Below are 23,804 nucleotides of genomic sequence, written 5' to 3'. Positions count from 1 at the left end.
CGGAATGAGATTTTTTCTTATAATATTGCAGGCCAATTCAATGGGCATTGATGCCCTTGGAAGGTACTGTATTCTGGGCACACGGAGAAACCTTATCGTTATTGATCTTACTCAACCCGATGAGATCAAGCGAAGGATCACAAGACAAAGCAATTGGGATGTTAGTCAGATACAATGGAACCCTTGCCCCAACAAGAAGGAATATTTCGCGACTGCCGTGAGTTGGAATCTAAATACAAATGATTTATCGGAGTTATAAATGGTGGTTAGTCATGGTTGAATCTGTCACTGGCGTACATCATTTCTTATGTATTTGTTTTCTGCTACCTAGCATGATATGGCATCTATTGAATATTAGGACAGCTTTGTATATGAAATACGGTATATATATTATGACAATATTGTAGCCTTCGTACTGCATTAAGGTCTGTTTAGCCTATTCACCATTGGACACCGATACATCTTATTATTTATATCTATATTATGACAACCAATCCACAGCTTCTATTCTGAATAATTTTCAAGCCATTCTACCTGTACTTGAGTAGAACTTTTCAGCATTTCTTCTGATTTTGATCAGTAAACTTGTTGACCTCAGTGCACGATACTTTATTTTCTATCATTAAAAAATTCCATCCCCTTATAGTACAGCCAAACTGCAGATGTGTGGACTTATGATGACAACAATGCATCGCAAATAGCAACGTTGAAAGGTCACACAAGAAATATCAGCGATATCGACTGGTGCCCGTCCGATGAAAATCTGATAGCGTCTTGCTCCATCGATACGTTAATTAATGTATGGGACATCAGAGACACGAAAAGGCCAACTATGACGCCTTCCGCAGTTGGTAAGCGCTTACCACACCGTTGTCATATTAGTTGAACATGCATTCAAGAACCACAAATGTGAATAGTGTTTATGAATAATGCTGGGTCGATATCAAAGAAGTATTTGTAGATTTTTGCCTTGAATATTTCGACTCAGCCATGGCAGTGTCCTTATCATCGAGTCCCGATCTTGAATTATGTTGCCATTGTACGATAGCCTATTTATACTTTACTGTATGTGTGACGGTGACGTTGTTCGTATTTTCTTAGCTGGGGCGTATCAAGTAAAGTGGAACAAACAAACTCAATACATCTTAGCCACTGCTCACGATGGGGACGTACGGATTTGGGATATCCGGGTAAATGAACTTATTCATTGCGCATGAGGTGGACTTAACGTGTGTAGGCCTACTGTTTGGAAACGTGAAAAGTTTTATTATGTTAGTTTTATTATTGGACTAGTCTTAGTCATTTTGCATTAGTCCATGAGACGCACCCTACCATTTCTGAAGTAGGCGATCCGTGACCGAATCTACGTTTTGACACTACATTCTTACAAGTACTTTCACCATATCTGCTCAAATTCCGGGCAACTGTTCAAGTCGGTGGGTCCTGATTTTTTTAACAATGACTCCTAAACATTAGTGATTGAATTGACTCCTATTGAGAATTTTTCAACTGCACAACCAGGGTTGTCGTCAACACTGGTCAAAAATTACTGGCATAGCTTAGCTACGAAATTTGGGCAGCTGCTTACTGAATAAAAAGGTCATCACTTTCCCCTAGCCATCATCACAACTGACCTCTGACAAAAAATAATAAAGAATCACATCGATTAAAAAACTACACAGTTTTTTAGTAATTTCAACATTGGCTGTTCGTTGACCCAAGAACACATCGTTTCAAATATGCTTGCCCATTCCTTTTTCGAATAATCAACCCCGTCATTTTTTTTTGTCATCTGCAGAACGGAAGAACGCCGACGCAATACATCACGGCCCATCTGTCCAAGATCCACAGCCTCGACTGGAGCTACCGGGACCCGAATATTTTGGCCTCGTCGGGGCAGGACACCACGGTCCGATTTTGGGACACGTCTCAACCGTCGGTTGAAGCCGACGACCAGATATCGGCCGGTGCCCCGGTCAGGACAGCGAGATATACGGTAATAGCGGAACTGAGTTGTATTTAAGGAGTTGGACAAATCTTGGAAATATAATTTACCTCTGCCTACTTGCGCTACTTGGTCATTATGTTTTTAATCACTTCTACTTGACAGTTTTTTAGCCAACTACTTTCTTGTTAGACTATGGGTTATGAAATTTAGAAAGTCATATTTTGATATGTTACCATCATGTCATACATGATGAAGCCGTCATACGACCCGAGTGAAATAGCTCCTGCAGCACGTGACTGAATATATTTCCGAAAATTGCACCAATTTGTCTTCATATATCAATTACTCGCCAATTATAATAATTATCAATTTGTCATTGGTCCGGAAGATGCACGCACCCTGCTATTTCGACGTCTTGACTTCATCTACTTTTTCAAACTACTTACTTTAAACTTTTCAAATCCAAATCTTCAGTTTTTACTTTCACTTTCACTTGAAGTAGTTTTACATGTCTTGGAAATCACTACCGTAACTGTCTGAACACTGTAGCTACTGAAGGACAACAATATCAGTGTTGATGGTATCTGTGCCACCCTGGAGAGTGCATTTTGATGAACCAATCCAAAATGTCATTTCGTTTCGTTTAAAGTGTTTTTGGTTTTGTGAATTTCTGTCTATGCCACGTTTCAGCCATTTGGATACGGTATGATCACAACTCTAATGCCGCAAATGCAGCGCTGGGACAACAGCGCTCTCTTATGGAACGTCAGAAACACATCGAAACCGGTTCATACGTACGCGGGTCACCGGGATGCCATACTAGATTTCGGATGGCGGTATATCCCTGGAGGTATGGGATGTTGCAATGGATCTGGTTTGAGAATTTACGGTTTTTTTACTGAAATCACACTGCGTTTGTCGCAGTCACAGCATTGGTTAAAGCCTGTTCAAGTACCGTACGTTGTTGGAGGCCTCCGGACACTTAAAAGACGGGCTTTTCCACGTACCATCCAATTGATAGGCCTCTCCCTGATCCCCCAGTTAGAGCCCAAAGGGTTATTGTGAAAGGCTGATATTTACTTGATACAGTGACGTGCAGTGAGGTTCATGGCTGGTGAGGCACGACCCCCCCCCCACACACACACACACACACACAACACGCACGCAAGCACGTAAAGCTCCTGATAAAGAGACCTGAAATGTGAATAACAACAGCAGCGGGTATGGAGAGCATTTTCTTTGCACACTGATAGCCGATGCAATTCCACATTCCATAATACATGTAGGACTGGTCGCTATTGTGCTAAATTGCCAAATTTAGACAAATAATAATTACTATCTCTTCAAGTAGGCTTCCGGTATAAATTATTCGAAGAACATCAAAAAAGCATCCTCAGATACAATTCTTTTTCTGTAAAAAAACACTAGATTTTCCGAATTTCGAAAGAAAATGTACTAGATCAAGTCAAAATAAACTAGATCTAGTGTTTAGAAGTGGCACCACTGACCACAAACAACAACGCAGGCTTTGTAAGTATATGGCTATCACAATCACATACCACAATTAGGGGTTAAAGGGATTGCATTTGCAGTGGAACACAGCATAAAGGACACAAACAACGACAATGCAGCCTATGCAAGTAGCTCTCATATACCACAATTTAACGTAGCTATGGATGCAAAATACATAACAGCTACATAAGTAAGGGAATGTATTGGCTGCGAATTACGCACTGGCCGTCGCTACTTATATAATTCCTACAAGACTGTTGGATTCCGAAATCGATAGCGCGTTCCACTGCGTTTCGATTGTCCAGTTATTAGCGAATAGTGCATGAAGCAGATTCGTTTGTGCCTCACCTAGCCATTGTTTCTCTATGATAGCATTGTCTGTAATAAAGGCGAAGGTCACCTTCCTTGGCGATTTATGGGGGTTCTGGTGCCCTTACACTGTTAATATTTATATTTTCGGAATCAGTGTGACCATACCATTTCATTGATACCAGTTATTAAGAATTCCGAGCCATTTATGATGAATTGCATAGTTGCAGGTGAGGCACGACCCGCCAGTGCCTCACCCGTGCCTCACCTCTCCTTTCGCGCTGTATTTTCGAATAATAATGATGCAAATAGATGATGTTAGATGAATAAAATGTTCAAATTTAGTTATTTATGAACATCGATGTGTAACAACAATATAATCACGACTCATGGATGGGTTTCACAATTTTCACTTACTCATCCTGACGACAGGTGAGGCACTGCCTCATTAGACCGCACGTCACTGACTTGATATAGAAAGTAAAGTTCGAAGAACTCACACACCAATTTTTGAGAATGTAGACTCTATCGTTTATGAAATATCGAAATTTCATATTTGACCAACAAAAGAGTTCCCCACCTTAGGTGATGTATTGTACTATTACACAATTCCGCATGTTTTATATAATGGTTACAAAATCTTTATTCAGAACGCACTGCGGAATTAGTGACGTGGTCAAAGGATCACAGCCTTTTAATGTGGAAATGTGACAGCTCACTACTGTCATCTTGTGGATGCGGAACCAGTGTTGACGAGGACGAGCTGAGCGAAGGTTTGACCGTAGTCCCTGGATCGGGGTTTGGTGTACATTTAATTCATGTTGCCCATGACCATCACCAATCAATGCTCCCTATGAACATATCAAAATTTATGGTGTTTCATGTAATTATCAACTGTGTTCTCCACGAATATATGCACGTTGAAGATCCACGGGTGTATTAAGGTTAGGGCAAGGGCTAGGTTATTGTTGGGGGTTAGGAAATTAGAGATAGATTAAACCGATTGGGGCTGGGGCAAGGGTTTTAAAAGCTACCATGATGCCTTGAACTAGCGCTAACCAGGATTCAGCTGGCTCGTGCCGGTTCTATAATACCGTCTTCAAGAAGTTTTATGAGATCAGCAAATCGGTTAGCATTATGGGTTATGTTCAATGACTTTTTGTGACATAACTGGCTGAATAATACGACGTTAGCGACATAACCGCCTGGAAAAAAATTTCAATCCAAGCTTGAACTCCAACACTCATAAATCATACATCAAACTTTTTTTTGTAGAACACGGTTGATTATCATTTGAAACACCATGATTTTTGACATGTTTATTGGGAACATTTATTTGTGATGGTGATTGGGTGCACTAGAGCAGTGGTTCTCAACCTTTTTGATCTCACGGACCGGGAACCCTTGATAGCAAAACAAATGTATACTAGTTTAATGTAATGTGGAAACTTCAATTAATGTTGCCTTTTTGATATCAGATATTTATGCGAGGTTCTATTAAACTTTCTTCCAAGTAAATCTCGCGAAATCCTGTGAAAGACTGCTAACTTAATTGTGATTGTGCGATATCCTTTAAAAGAAATGCGACTTCGCTGTTTGCTATAGCCACTTTTATACTGGCAAGTGTCGCTGAATTGTAATGTCGGAATTTACCGAAGTTTGTTTATAAGTCTCCGTTGCCCTCAGATATTACTTGTCCGAAACGAGTTGTAGGGTACTTTTAAACAGATTCATACAGTGGCGTTCCAAACTTCTAAAATTTAAATCAATTTGAAATTTTATGTTTTATTTCTTGATGGCAGAAAACTTTCCACGGACCAGCGGTTCATAACCACTGCAGTAGACCCTTTCGGAATGATTTTAATAATAGTTTTCTATTGTTTGCAGACGGGCTGTACGATGATTTCGCGTCTGGCGATCAAGGAACCGGGGCGAATATGGCTCACGATGTACCGCAAGTGTCAGCAGCAGTCGGTATGTTTGTATGGAGTTTTTTAGCGAGTCAATGAAAATCGGTGCCTCGGAGAAAAGTCGTTTGTCTGGAATTTTCATTAGCCAACAACCCGTGACAACACATGACTCATAACCTACTCTACTGCAAGCGATAGAATTGCGACCCTGTGTCCGAATTGAGCGAAGAATTTTCCGAATTAACCTGTTTTTTTTTACGTGCAAGTTTTACTTTTGTTCCATTCTCGAGCATTCTAGCTGAGTTAAGCGGAGTCGACTGTATTATCAATTATTATCAAATAGTCTGGCATTCACTATTTGTGGTAGATATTTGAACTTTCCATATGATCCATATGATCCATAGTCTTGTGATGTCATAACGAGTGACATAGGCACCGACTTAATTTTTACATATGGTGGATAGCTGATAAAGCAAGGGGTTTGAATACAAAGGACGAGGTTCAAAATTGTTTCGAATTCACCAAGGTAGCATCTATTCATTACTATCAAGTACATGCTTAAATACCGATAATATATGGTCAAGATAGCTTCATCGTGTTGGAGAACTTACGCGTATCAGTACGCGTAAGCTTGCCAGTGAGCTCGTTTCAACATCAGATATTCAGTATTCACCAGCACGCGCACGAACAATTGAATACGCAACGTTGATCACGACGAATTATTTCACAAATTAAGATGATGAAGTTTGTTGTAGAAATTGTTCTGTAATGTATATTACACTTAGCCACAATCACAGAACGTGGGAAGAACGTCAAAGGGCATGCAGGAACGCATAAATCAGCATGTCCCTAGATTCATTAGAACACGCTCGGTGAAAAGCTCACCCTTAACTCATTCGCTCAAGATTGATGCGGACCAATCAAAGGCCATAAATTCTGCAATTGTCAAACACTTGTTGGATAATCCCGCATGTGCGAAAAATTATCGAGACTACAGATTTCGCATACCTGGAAAGGGTCGCTCACACTTTCATTTTTGTGCCTTGGAGTCGACTTTTATCAAAATACACCAGCCAAGGCTGTGTCAACAAAAAGAGTTCGTGTATCATCTAAAAATAGTACATTGAACGCTCTCGTATTCGACATTTCGTGCTGGTGACATCATATTTTGTGTTACGATTGTTGACATACGCTGTTCTTTTGAATTGTCTACTAGTTGCTGACGATTACCCCTGACGAGTGTCAGCCGAAAATATCCGGGTTCATTTCAATATGAATATACTATTCAATTGCATATTCAAGAGCAATATGGGCGCATGCCGCGACCTTATCAATAGAAATCCAAATACCAATTGTTTTGAAATTCGATCCGCGATATTGTTGCACTCCATATGGTCCGTCCAGCAATGAAGTTTATTGAAACATGGAAGGTTCCCGTTCAAAGTAATATTTGACAACGTAATTCAACGCCATGTACTGCACAATGCGCAGTAGCAATAACAAATCAAACACTCACAATTGACATCGCGGGAATACGAGTGTATGAAGCAACAAGAATTAGTAGCCTACAGATGACTGCAAGCAAGGAAGCGCGCATCTAATCAATAATTCGAAACTTGCGTACAGCACAATGGGGTTCCGAGTCTGACATCGCGACAATCGTTCGCTCATTATAACGGCGTTTCAGCTGCATTGCTGCATTTCCCGGTGAATGTTGGCAAAGCCTTGTGTTGGAGTAATGAATATACGCAGAAATGACTTTCAATTCGCAGGCATACACAAACACACTGTCCAATTTCGCGCTCCGAATAAATTGATTAACTCAAGAATTATTTTGTTAACAAATATGGACACAAATACAATTTAATTTAGAGAAGGAGAACGTGAATTAGCTCGTCTGGTCGGCAGAGGAGATGGCATTTCTCAGCGCACCTGTGTCAAAATCGACATCTTGAACGACGTCGCTTCGATTGTCTGAATACTAATCACGGATTACAATTTATTTGGCGTAAGCGCCACCCCGTAACTTGGCGCCTTCAAATGCCCTACTCGACTCGAAGCCTAATACTCGGTTTGGAATCCGATCTCTCAGTGCTCGATTTTCGCCAACCCTAGTTATCCATCGAGCGTATCGAAATTGTCTTTCAGGTTTTGAATCGAGCGGTCGAAAGGGAGGTTATGGAAAGCAAATGCCACCCCACTCGACCAGCGCCACTCCAAATCGTCCTGGCGATTTATACGCCAGCTCGCCCAACACACGGTCCTCTTCGCCTAATTTCGACCGCAGTGGGCCGTCGCCCGGGGGCAAGCTGTCGACGCCCCCCGGGTCACTGGAAAGGGAACTCAGCACTATAAATATGGAATGGAGGAACCTGATTATCGAAGAAATATCGGTGATGCAATGTCATATAACAAAAATAAAGGACATCAAAATATTTCTGAATAGCATTTGGGAAGCCGATGTCTAAGAAAAAAAGGTCATCACTGGCAATGAGGCAGTGATAATTGAGGATCGGCCAAAAGCAGGGATCTCAAACTCAGATGTGCTCACGGGCCAACATTCTAGTTCAATGTCTTTCCTAGTAGGCCTTGTTTGACGGGATGGAATTGTCCTATTGAAAGTGAGCTGACCTTGACTGACATTCCACACACAGCGTGAAATTGTGATTTGGTATTGTAGCAATTCCCGCCTGGCACGAACACAATCGCATTTACATATATTTGAATATAATTGTTGTTGTTCTTGGTAGAGAGTAAGCATAATGTTGAGATATAAACACCATGTGAGAGGACAAATGCATCATGCCATCATAAAAGCTGTCACGTTATAATTTTACATCGAGCGGACATTTGACGTTCTACAACTATAGGTATATGAGTTTCAAATTTAACAAAATTTGATCTGATGTCGCAGCGTTTGAGCAGTGTGACCTAATCCAGGTTTTGGGTATACAACTTATAAGTAGACATGTCATTGCCCAAGTCGAATTAAAACAGCGTTGGATTTACCTTAATATTGGAAAACATAAATAACAACATAAATATAATAATTAATTCGGCATAGTAATAAATAGAAGTAATATCATAATGAATGTGCTATGTGTTTAACAGCAGCTATTCCATAGCATGGTAGAGTTTTGAAGTGATGTGATAATGTAGTTTGGTGAGTAGTTTCCGGTTTCAAAGCAATTTTCCAGAAGATTTTAACTTTTCAAATCTGAAAAAAGATAAGTGAGACTTGTATATTGTCAAATACTTGAAGATCAAAAATTTCAACGTCGGCCGCACAAAATGTTTTCACGGGCTGTGTGTTTAATACCTCTGGTCTCAAATGATGACTATTCTTTAGTTACCACTATCGTAATCTGGGTCTGGACAGTTATATGACATAGGTTAATGACCATTTTTAGCCATCAGCTTCCCAAATCTGACACTCGAGGGCACTCATAGCTTGCCGCGAACTATTTTTCCTAATGCAGAGGGTGACGCGAGGTCAAAAAGGATGCGAACCTCTGCTCTAGGCCAAGTTGCGTGTCTGATTGAAAGTCTTATCCCTGTCCCCTTCCTATCTTTTTATGTTATAGCGATCTTGTGGTGTTGTTAAAAACGAATGAATGCATGAATGTTTGAACGTAACTGCTGTAGCACCAGCTAAGTGATGTTCTCGAATCTCTAACGCAATTGACGAGGATTTGCAATTTAAGGAGCTTCTTTGGGTTCAAAGGTCGATCCGCAACACCGCAGCTGTGTGGTCATCGCTTACACACACTACATCGTCGTCAGGCTTCGTTTGAGATTTCCCCCACATTACCCAAACAACTCGCCGCCGAGCTTTCATATCGAGAAGCCAACCAACCTCAGGCCGAAGTCCGCAATCAATTTAGTTCGTGTGAGTACTGTTATACTTACATCCGCCAGGAGGCGGTCAGTAACGAAGCTCATTTTTTGGGCTAATAAAATTGGTAGAGCTCGACCGGTATTGGAGTTTTGAGCTGACACTGATTTAGCTAATCACCAGCACCTTCACCGATAACCCCGATATATTCAGTCGATGTTCAAAAGATAAGGCATCCAGCTTAAAACGTATTTTGAAAACTTCAGACCATTTATTTAAAATGTTTGCATCTTACTGTTTCGTGTGATCGAGTGGAACTGTTCATTTTAAATGTCATCAATAGCTACTTTGGCCATCCTCTGGTTACACTTGACACCGGCTCCAATTTATTTGTTATAGTTGCTGCATGAAAAAGCTCTCAATCAGGTGCGCAACAATTTGCCATGCGTCGAAGTCTGCCTGCGACTATTATTGCAGCACGTGGAAAACATGTTGGTAGGTGGATTGGATAATTCGTGTGGTGGAATTGCCATATTAGATCTGCTGTGGTAACGGCTTTTTTTTTTACCTGCATCTCCACCTTCGAGTCTGACAAGTGATGATCAAATGCATCTAAACTTCCTACATTTCTTGATATAATGGCATCACCGTCCATATCCCGCTCAAGACTATATCACAGGATGGGTTGAATTGTTGTTGCGTCTTTGAATTGCACACTGTACGAGTCATAGCCTCCAGTTTAATAATAATGCCTTCAAGACTTCATTCATTGCAGTATAATTTATCAAAGCATATAACAGATGTTCAAATGAAAACCAACGTGGCAAAGTATGATGCAATGTTGTAATGCTGAGAAGACGAAGTTAGCTGTACCGGTGAATGTTCCTTAGTCATAACAAAGAAAATGTATGAGAATCCAATTATACAAAAATTCTTTTGAGTCAGTAAACTATAATGGCATGAATTTAGTCCTGAAAGCAATGTTCGAGTTAAGTACTGTCCACCACTGGTGTTTGATAATACCGTGTTTATGAATTTTTGTTATCTTTGAAGAAAAGAAACTGGCGTTCCGTAATCTCTGTGACCTGCTACCTTTGCTTTTCTAGCATTCTGATATGGTCCCGCAGGAATCTTACACGCCCCCTTATTCGGGTGGCATGTACGGGACTTACCAGCAGCTCGTCAAGATACCGTTTCCCAGGACAAGCGGTGCGCGGTGAGTATAAATGAAATCTAGGCAGAGTTATACTCGGAGAGGTACACAAATAGTCCATAAAAGTATAGGAGTGATGCCTACTTATCTCAAAGCCACTTTCTAATTTTCGAAATCCAAATTGTGAAAAATATATTTTTTGCCTCAAAACTGTTCAAGTACCAATGGAAGTCTAAAACGACTTGACTGAGTCCAGGGATATGTAGACTCGATATCACTAGATTAAGTAGTACAAATAGCTAAAGCCTAGTAGAGGTACTTTGATTTATTGACTATTTCTGCGCGAGAGTGATAGGTGGAAGCAGATTCTTTCTTCAGGGGTAGGTGTGCTTGGAAAAAAAATGGCACCAACTCGCTCATTTCTCTTCTCATTAACCATTAAGTGAAATAATCGGGCTGCAATGCTAACACGCCGCCAAACGTGTACAGTATTTGGCAGTTCCGAAGGCATTTTGTGGCGATGGTGATTTCGTAACGTGATCAGATGCAGCTGAGGATTACTGAAAAGTTACATAGTCTATGGTCAGTATCCACAGCTTACAAAAAAGGAGACTCCCACTACACTACATCAGTTTTTTAGACACCCATGATCGTCATATCACAAAATGCAACCAGAATGCTAGCAATCCCAACAGATAATTCGATGGCATGGAAGGTTATGACTGTTGATGAGAGAATTCCCCCCAAATATGAAGCGTATGATGAAAAACTGATGTAGACGTCAACCTTGCCAGTATGAAGCAACAGGGCGTGCACCGCACTGCAGTGCTGCCAGTCAACTACTTGTGCTGTTGAACGTTTTTTATCCTTTCTTACCAAGCTAGTTAGTAAGAATAGGCAGTTCCCACCAGGCGCATAGCCAGCCGACAAAAAAGTAGCGAGAGGAAAAAGAAAAGGGGGGGAAGGGGTTATTTTAAAAACAAACAATGTTCTAAATTCTGATAGACGCATCGGGTTGAATCTATGTAGAAATGCCAATGCAAGAAGGATAAGATAATCTTGCTGTGTTAACATCTCTGTACGTATAAACGTATGTCAGTTATTGTATGTTAAAATATAGATTCGGATAGATTTTATTCAGTTCCGATATGTGAAGAATGATTTACTCACAAAGCACGGGATGCGAGTCACGAACTAATTTTCGTGCTCTATTCGTGACTGAATGTGGGGGCATTATCTAGTATAACCAATGCTTACGCATTCAGAATGAGGGATAAGCAGATTATCCTCTCCGAGAGCACAAGTGATTTTAATAGGGGGGTAGAGGGTTCTCCGATGTGATCGCCCTACGATAACTTATTACGTAACTGTAAAACATTAAACTTTCAGATTTTGCGGTGCCGGACAACTAGTGACCTTCATGAGACCAACTCAAGTCAAAGGCTTCGAAGCCAGCGCTGAACCGACCACGCCAAGGTAAGTCGGCATCTGTTTTGGGAAAAATCTATCCGTGTATTCCTGTATTTTCGCACACCCCAGGTGTCTGGTCGCGTTGTTGGACTTGCGGCAAGAGAATGTCATGCGAAAGGGCCCGCCGTCGATGGCGCACATGCAAGCCGGGCTTCAATACGGCGCAAGTCCTGACGAGCTCGATATATCAGTGAAAGACTTCTACTACAAGCAAAAGGTGTGATCTCGTACTGAAATTAGGGCAAAATGATTTGAGTTGAGTAATAAGAGACAATATTTTTTGGTAGACCTACTGAAATCGTATGCCCCTGTCCACGAGGAGTTATATCCAGATTTGGCAAAGTAGTCAGAGTTGCTAATCAGATGGATGCAGTAGTTCCTGAGGTTTGCCAAAACTACTGCACGTATAAATAGAAAATGCAAGGTCTTGAAACTATTCACAAAAGCATTTTAAAATGTAGACTTGGTTAAGGAATCGCAATGGATGTTGTATTGAAAGCAATCTTAATTTAAATCAGTGGTTGATGTTAGTGGACAACTTCGTGCCCTCCCTCATTGTCATATCGAAAAAGAATAAAAAGAGCAACCAGAATGTTTGCAATCACAAGGTATTGTTTGGTGGCATGGAAGGGTGTTATGGCTGTTGAGACACTTCTCAAATACCGAATTCGGACTATAAACAGAGCAATAATTATGAGCTGGAGCGCGAAAACATTTCCAGTTGAATATTTTGTTAAACAAGATCTTGTGCAATGGTAGCACGTAACACATAGATATTTTAGTGATTCTGGTGCCTAATCTCTTCTATTACCTCACTCGAGCTTAGTTCAAACGTACCTGACCATAAGCCAAATCCTATGGCACTGCTACACGCATTCACCGGCTACTCTTCAATCAGGGACATGTTCTGCATAGTGCAAGATTCGGTATCAGTTAAAATCTAGCATCTGTGTGAGGATGGTATGACGCAATTATGACATCATTGGGATTATTGCCATTGTTGAAACTTGGAAGTTTCAGCACATATTAAACTCATTCCGAGTTTAAGAAACATCATTTCTCTCATGCGACTTCGCGGCTCCTCTCAGTTTGAGAACCAGCTATCTAAATTGTAAAAAAAGTAAGTATTTTTAAGTTGAAGTAGTGGGCATTCTTTGAGATACATCTCTGAGAAGAACCGCATTGTACCTCGCACTCGAGTACTTACAGCTGTCGCTGAGTTCTTTTACTACTGTTCTGTAATGTTTCGGTCAGAAACCGCGTAAGCCAAAGCACGCTTCAAAAGACGGCAGCCGGGGAAACGCCGCAATTTCTTCGGAAGAACTGCAAATACGACTTCACAAAGCTGCTGGCAAAGTAGTCATTCAAGACCTGTCCTCTTCGCTTACAATGAACAAAACGCTGGCTTCAGAATACGTCGTGTGAGTAACGGTGTTTCTTTCAGATCTGATAGTGTGATTCTCAACCTTGCGTGGCTGGAGACTAGTGTTGGGTAAAATCAAGTGCCTGAGTCCTGAGTGATCCCATTCTGATTCAAGCATTAGGCAATTGAAGTGTTGTAACATTTTGAGTAAAGACAAGGTTCTGATAAGAAGGACGATTTTTTGTTTGACATGTCAAAAAAAGTCGAAATTTTATCAAAATCGCAGCGTTAGGTCAAAAAATCGTCAAAATTGTGATAAGGAATATTCTTTCGAATTCTCTACTAGTTGCTGAAAATAATCTGGTTCATTCGAATATGAATATACTATACGATGGTATAAAGACATCGGTATTCATCGCACCTCATCTTTTTATTGTATAATCTTGAATTTTTCAATTTGCAGTCCCACGAAAAGTAATTATCTGGAAGCTTGCGACAGGAATCGTGACGTCGCCGAAAGGGTCGGAAGAAAAGACCTAGTCGAGGTATGGCTGGTCTCACCGATGCTGCACAGATGTATATTAAAATTGAGTTATTTTGTCAGCTGTGGTCGACTTTGAAGCTGATTCAATCGTCGGTTTTGAATGACAAGGCATCGTATGGAAAGCCTTGGGCGGTGATGGGGTTCGGGAAGCCTTTAGTGACGAGACTGTAAGTGCTAAAGCCTAGAGCAGGGTTTCTTAATTTAGGGTCCATGGACCCCTATGGGTTCGCGAACACAAAGTAAGGGGTCTGTGTTATCACAAGATAGCGTAATGGTGAAGCCTCCGGCTTCTTGATAGGCAGGTCATGGGTTCAATCCCCGGCCGGGTCAGACCAAAGGCCTGATTAGTGACACTGGTATCCATGCTTGGCGCTCAGCATTAGCGAAATAGCATGGAGGGGTGGTCCGAGGATTATCAACGAAAAACTCCAATAATTCCGCTTCTACTATTTGGAATTGAGTTAAATTTGTTTTGCATCGTCTCTGTAGACAGCTCAACAATTTACATGGTTGAAAAAAAAATTTAAAAATTATTTTTTAACTTTTATGTATAAATTAAAAATTTTGATAGGATCTGCAGAGCTTTGTACTTGTTAGAATTTAAGCAAATTTATTGTGCAGTGTTTCTTAGGGCAACCTCACAATTTAATGACTGAATGGCTGGAATCCAGCAAAAAAAGTTATTTTTGAACAGCCCTACTGAACAGTCAACACAATGACTTGGACTCGGAATCGAGCCATAGCAGTATGACTTGTGCTCAACCCTCCGTTCGCCGGCTCGAACTCGGGCTTGACTCGAGTCAAAACTACAAAAGTGAGATTGACTCGGAACCTAGTGACTCGGTTATACCCCTGGGTTAAGAAGGTGAAAAAACACTGGTCCAGAGAATCAGCTGCCCATACCTGTGTAATGATTTTTTGGCATTTGACAGTTTGAGCGCATTGAAAAAGTAATCTGTGATTAGCTTCTTTGATTAGACTTGACTTGATGGGCAGGAATCCAGGTTTGAAACTCAGAAAACATTACTTACAAAGTTTCCAATTTCATTTTTTGGTTTACATTACGGTCCAGTCTGAAATTCGAGTCCACAGTCCATGCCTGACCTAATGCTAGCGGGGTATCTATTTCTAATGCGGCATACAGGCATAATTAAGCATTCTCACATGTACTCGCTTGCGTTTCAGAATTACCCATTACAGTAAACTTCATGACGTTCAAACGCTCGCTATGATAAGCTGCATGTTTGCGCCTGACCACAGCCTGAAGCCAGGTCGAAACGGCCATCATTGGCATCCAGACATGGCTCGTTCGCCGTCCTACAACAGCATCGAGGCATGTGTTGACGATTTGTATCGTAATTAGAGTGCTCAAGTTATGTGTTTCTATTTCATTCGATGTTATGTGACTAAATTTGAAATGTCTCAAATTTGCGTATCAACATTCCGTGCGAACCTGAAGTGCTCGAGGGATGTGTTCTGGATTTGCATGTTGATGATTTGTTGACGTAATTATATTGTTTACGATGATATGTTTATAATTCATTTGTTGAGTTGACTGTTCAAGACGAATTGTCTTGACATTGCATATCGAAATTATGTGCTTCATAGCGGTGATCTTCAACCTTTTTTGGAGTGGTGCACCCTGTCAGGTCAAACTTCATAACCACTGATTACAAGCGCAATGTTTCTTGTGCACCCTTGTGCACTAGGGGTGTTCAAGTGTTCAAAAACAACTTTTTTTTTTAAATTTTACTGGCTGCTTGATAAAATTAGGTTGGCTAAAAAAACGCTGCACACCAATTTTGGCAAATTTCAACCAGCGGAAGCAAAGCTATCATAGTAGGAAATTTTGGATTCATTTAATAACAATAAATATAAAAATTTTACTAGCTGCCCCATGATACAACAACAAATTTGGCTCAGTGCCAACCACTAGAAACTAAGTTATTGATGTTCAAAATTTCAAATCGTAGTATTTATGTTGGGTAGATCCAGGGCTGTAATGACTCGAGCCACGATTTTTTGATAACTCGACTTGGGTCGAGTCATTTTTTCAAATACGTAAAATGACTCAACTCGAGTCAATTTGCGTGTTGACTCGACTTGTACTCAAGTCATTGTGCCTGACCAAGTCATATGACTCGAGACTAAGACGGTCAACACAGACATTTCATGGTAACTTCGAAGAATAGTAAAGCCACCGCATTATTGCTATTTAGTCTATGAGTCCCGATACTTGGAAAATAGGGCCAGAAACTGTTAAGACTGAGGAAAACTACGATATTATGAATGCAAGCATTCTATATTACTCCAGCAGAGATGAAAAAAGTCGGTCGAGCCAGATTGAACTCAAACTGAACAGTTAACACTATGACTCAGACGCGACCCTTTACTCACTGACTTGGACTCGAACTTGATTCAGCCTGTATTGGTGCACCCCATGCAGATTTCCATGCACCCTGTGGTGGACCGTGCATAGCGGTTGAAGAGCACTGCTTTAAAGTGTTCAAGGGGATGTGTTAGAAATTTGCATGTCAATAATATCGTGAGTCAAATTGAAGCGTCTAGGTTACGGTAGTCCGAGGCACACAGCAATGTAAACAAGTTTCCCTTCCTTACAGAATGACAGCGGCAGCGGCTCGTACAGGAGCAATAGCTTTTGCGAAAATCCTTCCGACTTAAATTTTTCGCGTACCGGCCAATCTCCGCGTAAGTTTACCGCCTATTTTTAAGGCGTCTGCGACTTCGAAAGCATCCGACGTGTTTCTTTCGCAGAGAGTCTGTACTTGAGCAACATAGAAAGTCCGACAGACGACTACCGCTTTGTCACCTCGCCGATTATGGATTCGGACAGCAGAGATGGTGACTGGCAGGACAGAAGTATCGAGTGAGCATCTCGTAATCGTAGCTAATGGGGGTTTCCATACTTGGAGATTATGGATAGTGGAAGTGGAAGTAACATTGTAAATTTCTACTTGACTACAAGTAAAAGTATTGATTTCAGAGGTGTTGACTAAAAACTAACAACAAAGAAATGTCAACTTTCCCATCTCTGCTCCCGTAATACCCGTTGTGCCGTATTTTCCGTCGATTGTTTTGCCAATTACGGCGTTCGCTGCATCGGTGTCCAGTTTTTTAGCACATTTTAACACTTTTTAGAGAAAAATCCTCTTAAAAGAGGACATATGGTAACCCTACTTCATACCCATCACCGACTGATCCTCCCTAATGAGTTTTGAGTGTAACGTCTATTGAAGCGTATTTCCCTTTGGTCTCGCTTTGTCAAAACCAAATTATAAACCACGGGTAATGTCGGTAATTTTACCTAATACTTCCTATCTGTGTCTGCCGACTCTAATTTGGGTAGAAAAAGTGTTGCTACCAGATCAAGGTCACTTATCTGACTCGGTTGCTTTTTTCATCCAGGCTGTTGGATCGGAGCTATCAATCACAATATGACGCGTTCAAGCTGGCTTACGCTAACATACTGGACAGATGGAAGCTGATCAATCACAAAGTTGAAATTTTAAAATACAGACAGCAGCTGCCGCCGCCTCATTCCGGGTTGAGTACGTAGCCTTGAAATATGCATGGCGCGGTCCACATTATGACCATGTTGGATTTTAGCTTTCCGATTTGTGTGCCAACACTGTCGAGCTGACACGGTATCCCTGCAGTGTATGATGTGTATGAAGTTTGCGATGTCGTGTGCGCTTTGCAGATTACCAGTTAAGGTAAGTTGGGTGCCAGTGGAATGGAAAATGGTACGATTCAGCGTGGGGCTCGAAATTTTGAAAATCTTGGTATGGACGGATTCTCGAGTAGGGTTGTAATGACTCGACTCGAGTCGCGGTTTTTTAGTGATTCGAGTCATTTTTTTAAATTAGTAAATTGTCTTGACTCGAGTCAATTTTTGTGTTTACTTGATTTGCACTCGAGTCATTGTGCAAGACTGCTAAGACAGACATTTCATTGTAACTTTGAAGACTAGTAAAGTTACCACACTATTGATACTTCGTCTATCAGTCCTAATACTTGAAAAACAGGGTCAGAAACTTAAGACTGAGGAAAATTACTATATTATGAATGCGAGACATTCTATATCACTTGAGCATAGTTGAAAAAAGGGGGTTGAACTGAAAACTGAACGGTGAACATAATGACTTGAACTCGGACTCGAGTCAAAACACTATGACTCGGACTCGACCCTTCACAAGCTGACTTATTCTCGGACTTGACTCGGTGGTGAATTGAAAATGACTTGACCTGACTCGAGTCAAAACTATAAGAGTGAGGTTGACTTGTGACTCGGAACCTTGTGACTTGGTTACAACCATGCTCTGGAGTACAATATTGTTACTTCGCTATTCTTTTGAACCACTCTATTTCAATGTCCATTTGCACGGGTAAATTTTACAGGGGTGACCAAAGCAGTCAGCATGGCTGCTTGGAATAGAAGTTTAAAGTAACACATTGCATTTATTTCTAATTACAAGTTTAACTAGCAATTGCCAAAACATGTCGAATCTACTACGAGCAGAAGTAGAAAATGAAGATATGAAAAAACACTCAAGTAATTAGTTTCAAGAAGTAGATTTGGTCGGATGGACTGCATGAAAGCATACTTTTAGTAGTCACTTTCAACATTGCAGGCGAGATCTTTGTGACTAACCAAGGATACCACAAATACTGCAATTTTCACATCCGTATCAGTTACAGCGATACAGGGGCTCTTTCACCCAGTTGTCATGACAATTTCGCTCTTAGGAGCGATGCAACCATATCCAATAACTTTACAAAATCCGAAGTGTAAGTATGTAGACTTGCCTGAAAAGCTGTTGAAGGGGTAGTAGTCTGAAAACGTAGCCTTCTGAGTAAATCGTACAGGTGTGGATCCAGGCGTTCATTTCTTAACTTGGAGGTGATATACCCCAGTACCTCGGACCTTGCCATCATCTTACCACTGAAAACTCGCAAATAACCAGCCTCCGCCGGTGTTGCCGGATGATCTGGCATGCCATGTTCGGACTTGTTTTGCAGGCGCTATTCAATTTTTGTTTATCGTGCGGACACGGCGGCCACCTGGACCATATGGAATCGTGGTTCGAGACGGAGTCTTCCTGCGCGACCGGTTGCGGGTGTGAATGTAGACCAGCTCGCGATAAGTCTTTTTAATCTCTCTCCGACAATAAATAATATTTCTGTGATGGTTCAGAGTGCTTTTGTGTGCGATCAGATGCCCGGATTATACAGATACTTATGTAGCGTAGTAGCATCACACAGTGGATTTGTTCCGCTGAGCACTGTTAACTCGCTGTTGCAGTGGTAGGTATTTGGCACTGGTGTGTCTAATCGATCAACTAGTCAAGCGAGATACTGTGATGGTGATGTTTCTTGATCGATAGGTCATATGTTCAATCCCAGACCGGGTCAGACCAAAGACTTGAAAACAGGTATCTGGGCCTAGCTTGCTCGGCGCTCAGCATCCACGGATAACATGGAGGAGAAAAATTGCTTGTGCAGACTAGACCAGACCTTACCTGTCACATCCACAGTGAACGCGTCTGGACGGTACAGGCGAAATAAATCTGATCTCTCTCTCTCTGTTGGTATAGCAGTGTTGATAAATTTGTATCTGAAATAGCCTCGGACACAAAATCTATCATGTTAGTCGATATTACTGGTGCATCTATTACACTGGTCAGCGGAATGAACAAAAAAAATTGGCAGAACATCTGAGTGCCGTTTGTGGGGTTTTCGAGATTGCTGATTACGAATATCACATTAGTTTTGCCAGATAGGCTCTTGTTCAGAAGATATTTATACCCTAGTTCTCTACTACTTGCTGACGATTACCACTGAAGAGTGTCAGCCGAAAATATTCGGGTTCATTTAATAAATGAATATACTATTCAATTTTATTTGATACTGTGCATAAGCAGATAATTGACTATGAAGAACCCTCTCGTCGTTCTCAGTCATTCTATCAATATTGGCACGACCTGGTGCGAAATATTTGTTTGTCTAGAAAGCAGTTTGTGAAGCCTAAAAAATGTAATTTTGCACAACGGAAATACATATTACCCTGTATCAATTGGTCATTCTGCCAAGATTAAAGAGGAGTATAAGGCTATAAATTTTGTCTTTGCAAAGCTTGACTACAATACTCATAAGCGTCTCGTTTTTTCGACTTGTAAATGGATAATTTTCCGCCGAGTCAACAAAGTGGGTCTACAAACGGTCCGAAAATTTGTATCTGCGTATGGAAAACTTCGAACAAACATGAGCATAACAGTTCACTTCCTGTTCAGTCATCTTGATATATTTCCTGGTGATCTTGTTGATTAGCCACGGGAGAGGTTCCACCAATTAAGACATTAAAACAGGGGTGGCCAACCTTTTTGCCGTTCACGGCCGCATTTCGACTACTCATGCTGCCTACGGCCGCATTCCAGGGCATGGTCCTAAGGAACTAGGTGGACGCGCCAAATACCCATGTTAAAGTGTCCATTTCCGAGGAACTCCGGACAAATCTATTTAATTAATCATATATAGGCATATTATAACATAACAAGTCACACACAATGTAGAATGCTGAATCATGAACTAATGTATATATATCATTGCATGGACAGATAGGAGGATGTTGAACGGCACGCATCAGTAGCGATCCTTTACTCTATCATCCACCTCGGTCTAGAGCAGTGGTTCCCAACCTGTGGTACGCGTACCACTAGTGGTACGCGAAGGTCTTCCAGGTGGTACGCGAGCAGATTCTGTTTTTTTTTTTCAATCGAAGGGAGTTATTAGTTCAGGTGGGGTTGAACACAAAAATTGTTCTCCAATAAACATCAGGCTTAGCATGACCTCCTCGTACTCGACTCTAGCTTCTCAAGCTATTCCCCAGCTGCTAATTTTACCTTCTACGTGGGAGTGCGAGCAAGGATTTTCATCTCTGATGACTACCAAGTCGAAGAAACGAAACCGACTTGTTGCGCCAATGCATGACTTTCGATGCGCTTTGAGCAAACATATGCCACGCATCTACCAGCTAGTGCAGTGTTTCTCCAACTGCCCCTCCCTCCCCTTGGGGGGCATGAAAGCATCGGAAGGGGGCGCGAAGCTGCGGCCAACTGAAAAAAATTTTCGCGCTCGGCGCGATTTACCTCCATCTCATTGTTTTTGCCTTCTGTATAGTCCTAATTACATGTTTGAGAACATCTTATTAACTATCATAACCCACCATTATTCGCTGTGATTGCTAGCATTCTGGTTGCATTTTGTGATGTGACGATAAGGGGGGGGGGTTCTCTATCGTAAAAGGGGGCGTGTCTAAAAATGTTGAAGAATCGCTGAGCTAGTGGAAAATAAAGAAATGCAGCCATCGCATTAAATAAATTAACGTTTGTAGTTTGCTGTTATTTCATTATTATTATTATGTTGTTCTTCTTGTGACTGGTGGTGAAAAAACAATTCCATGCGTCCCATCAACCCTGGCTGATAATGCCTAGTTTAATAGCATTTGCTATTACGCTTCGCATAGGTCAAATACGTGATTATGACGTCATAAATTACAGCAAAATTTCTGGCCGCCTTCGGCGCGCGTAACTTATGTAGGTGGTACGCGAGCACTGCATAAAACCTCGAAATGGTACGTGGGTGAAAAAAGGTTGGGAACCACTGGTCTAGAGCGCCCGATGTCACAGTTCTTTTCGGTGTTGATCTTTCTTTTTGAAGCCGCGGCTCTTTCTATTAGTTCTTTCCATTCCTTGTGAGTGCTTTCTTTCGTCGGGTCTTTCATTGGGCTTTTTTGTCGCCGTAAGAACGGCAACGGCGGGGGGAGTGATCAATGGTAATGTAATATCCAGTGTTGGGATCAAGTCACTACCTTCTAGTCACGAGTCATTTCGAGTCAGTGCACAATTTGACTCGAGTCAAGTCAAGTCAATCGAGTTTCAAAGGTGACTCGAGTCAAGTCACTCGAATTTTGGATGTGACTCGAGTCAAGTCGAGTCAAGTCAAGTCAAGTCACAATTCAAGTCAAGTTGCCTTTTCGAAGTATGAGGCATGATAACGTCATTGCATTTTGCTATCTATCTGAAACACAGATTGAGTGGTCATTGATTTTGAACCGATGAACGAATATAGAGTTAAATATACACGCAAGAAGGCGCTGTATCGCTCACATATAAGTATAACTGCTAAACCTCAGTTTACAGTTGCCAGCCAAGATAGAGAATAGATACAAATTGATACGATGCAACACGTTACGCATTTACAAATCGATATGATGCAATTCGAGCCTGCGCTAATGGTTGAGGAGTATATAAACTATAATCGAATTCAATTTTAATAAAACAATAGGTTTGATTACGGTAAAACAGAGAACAGAATTTACATTACTTTACTAGTTTACGACAACGTAAGCTGTAAGCTTCGATCACTGCGTTTGCGGTCAATTTATTTGTGAGAGACCAATGGAGGCGCAGTAAAACGCACGATCAATAAATGATTGGTCGCTCTCACGGGGTACACCAGCGTTTGGCGAACAATCCGAACATATGCAAGATACAGTGATTTTGATCGACACCGATTACTTGATGACTTGAAATTGACTCGTGAATTTTGCTCCGAGTCAACATTTCTGATAAGCCGAGTCAAGTCAAGTCAAGTCATTTTAGCAAAGTGACTCGAGTCAAGTCAAGTCATACGAAAAAGGTGACTCGAGTCAGCCCAACACTGGTAATATCCTCATATTCGCGCGAAGCGCGAAAATTTTTTCAGATTGATTACTGAATTTCATCATTAATATTAGTAGTTTTCATATCACTATCAATTCGCCGGTGGAGTTGACGGAAGGTGTGTTTTGGGGGATTGAGGGAAAGAAATGATAATGCATCTTCGGGTGGGCGAATTGTTGTTAGTCACTTTGTTGTATACTCTTATTTCTTGACCTCCCATCAGAATTTTCGGGTTAGTGGAGAAGCACACGATTCCGAGTTGATATTTCTATATGGGCGCATCAGTCTCCTTTGCTGTTCGAATTAGTACTGTGGGCTCTGATTGCAAAGGGGGATACTATACTAAAATCGAAATAATGAAGTCACATTGAATCGCGCGCAGCGCGAACAAAATTTCATGATTAATTAAAATCTCACAAGCAATCGGTACTCAAATTCAAAATGCATGTTGACGGCCGCCAACGCATACTAATTGAATTACGAGTCTGCGGCCGCACAAATTATCTTCTACGGCCGCCGGTTATTGGCCACCCCTGCATTAAAACAACAAAAGAAAGATATTAGAGCAGATGAGATGAACAATCAGAGGTGGTCAAAGTAGTCAAGAAAGCTACTCAAGTAGAAGCAGCGACGACAAAATCTACTCAAGTACGAGTATAAGGTACTTCTTGCATAAGCAACCTAAAAGTACCTGAAGTAGAATTGACTGACTTTAAATCTACTCAAGTAAGTAAGTAGTTGTGAAAACGATCGTAATTCGTTCGCATATACTGTCAAAAGCTGCAAAATGGAGCTATGTGGAAGGTGTAGTGAATAAATATAGTGGTGTGGTGTTGCTGTTTTTTGGGTTAAAGGAGTATTCAGTGTGTGAAAATAACAAGTAGATTAAATTTCTCAACTTTACAGCGTGACTGAGCCGATTTTCTTTCTAGTCATTGCTGCGAAAATAGGAGATTTTGGTCAACATAGCCCCATGGGTTATCTCCAAACAAGAGCCAATTTGAAAAAAAGACATGGTC

At 41.2% G+C, this 23,804-nt stretch overlaps 1 protein-coding gene across 2 annotated transcripts in view; it reads left to right on the top strand.

Annotated features, from left to right (window-relative positions):
* LOC145442513 (GATOR2 complex protein WDR59-like) overlaps nt 1-19,251 on the top strand; it is a 458,341-nt gene extending 439,090 nt beyond the window's left edge. Inside the window, exons 3-24 of one of the 2 annotated variants that reach the window (XM_080320451.1) lie at nt 32-217; nt 647-851; nt 1,102-1,190; nt 1,799-1,996; nt 2,639-2,798; nt 4,420-4,542; nt 5,657-5,743; nt 7,828-8,072; nt 9,404-9,568; nt 9,914-10,009; nt 10,621-10,730; nt 12,057-12,143; nt 12,207-12,354; nt 13,392-13,558; nt 13,964-14,045; nt 14,105-14,211; nt 15,230-15,377; nt 16,666-16,753; nt 16,820-16,931; nt 17,471-17,613; nt 17,672-17,778; nt 19,085-19,251. In XM_080320451.1, the coding sequence (XP_080176577.1) occupies nt 32-217; nt 647-851; nt 1,102-1,190; nt 1,799-1,996; nt 2,639-2,798; nt 4,420-4,542; nt 5,657-5,743; nt 7,828-8,072; nt 9,404-9,568; nt 9,914-10,009; nt 10,621-10,730; nt 12,057-12,143; nt 12,207-12,354; nt 13,392-13,558; nt 13,964-14,045; nt 14,105-14,211; nt 15,230-15,377; nt 16,666-16,753; nt 16,820-16,931; nt 17,471-17,613; nt 17,672-17,778; nt 19,085-19,219 (2,988 nt within the window). In that variant the 3' untranslated portion in view covers nt 19,220-19,251. The remainder of the gene's footprint in view (nt 1-31; nt 218-646; nt 852-1,101; nt 1,191-1,798; nt 1,997-2,638; nt 2,799-4,419; nt 4,543-5,656; nt 5,744-7,827; nt 8,073-9,403; nt 9,569-9,913; nt 10,010-10,620; nt 10,731-12,056; nt 12,144-12,206; nt 12,355-13,391; nt 13,559-13,963; nt 14,046-14,104; nt 14,212-15,229; nt 15,378-16,665; nt 16,754-16,819; nt 16,932-17,470; nt 17,614-17,671; nt 17,779-19,084) is intronic. The other variant, XM_080320452.1, reaches the window with a different exon arrangement.
* The last annotated feature ends 4,553 nt before the right edge of the window (nt 19,252-23,804 follow it).

Source organism: Botryllus schlosseri, chromosome 7 (assembly GCF_051294905.1).
Source record: "Botryllus schlosseri isolate E-star chromosome 7, Bs_hap1, whole genome shotgun sequence".
NCBI lineage: Eukaryota > Metazoa > Chordata > Ascidiacea > Stolidobranchia > Styelidae > Botryllus > Botryllus schlosseri.
Note: the sequence above shows the minus strand (reverse complement) of the source record. Positions and strands in the feature narration are given on the sequence as shown.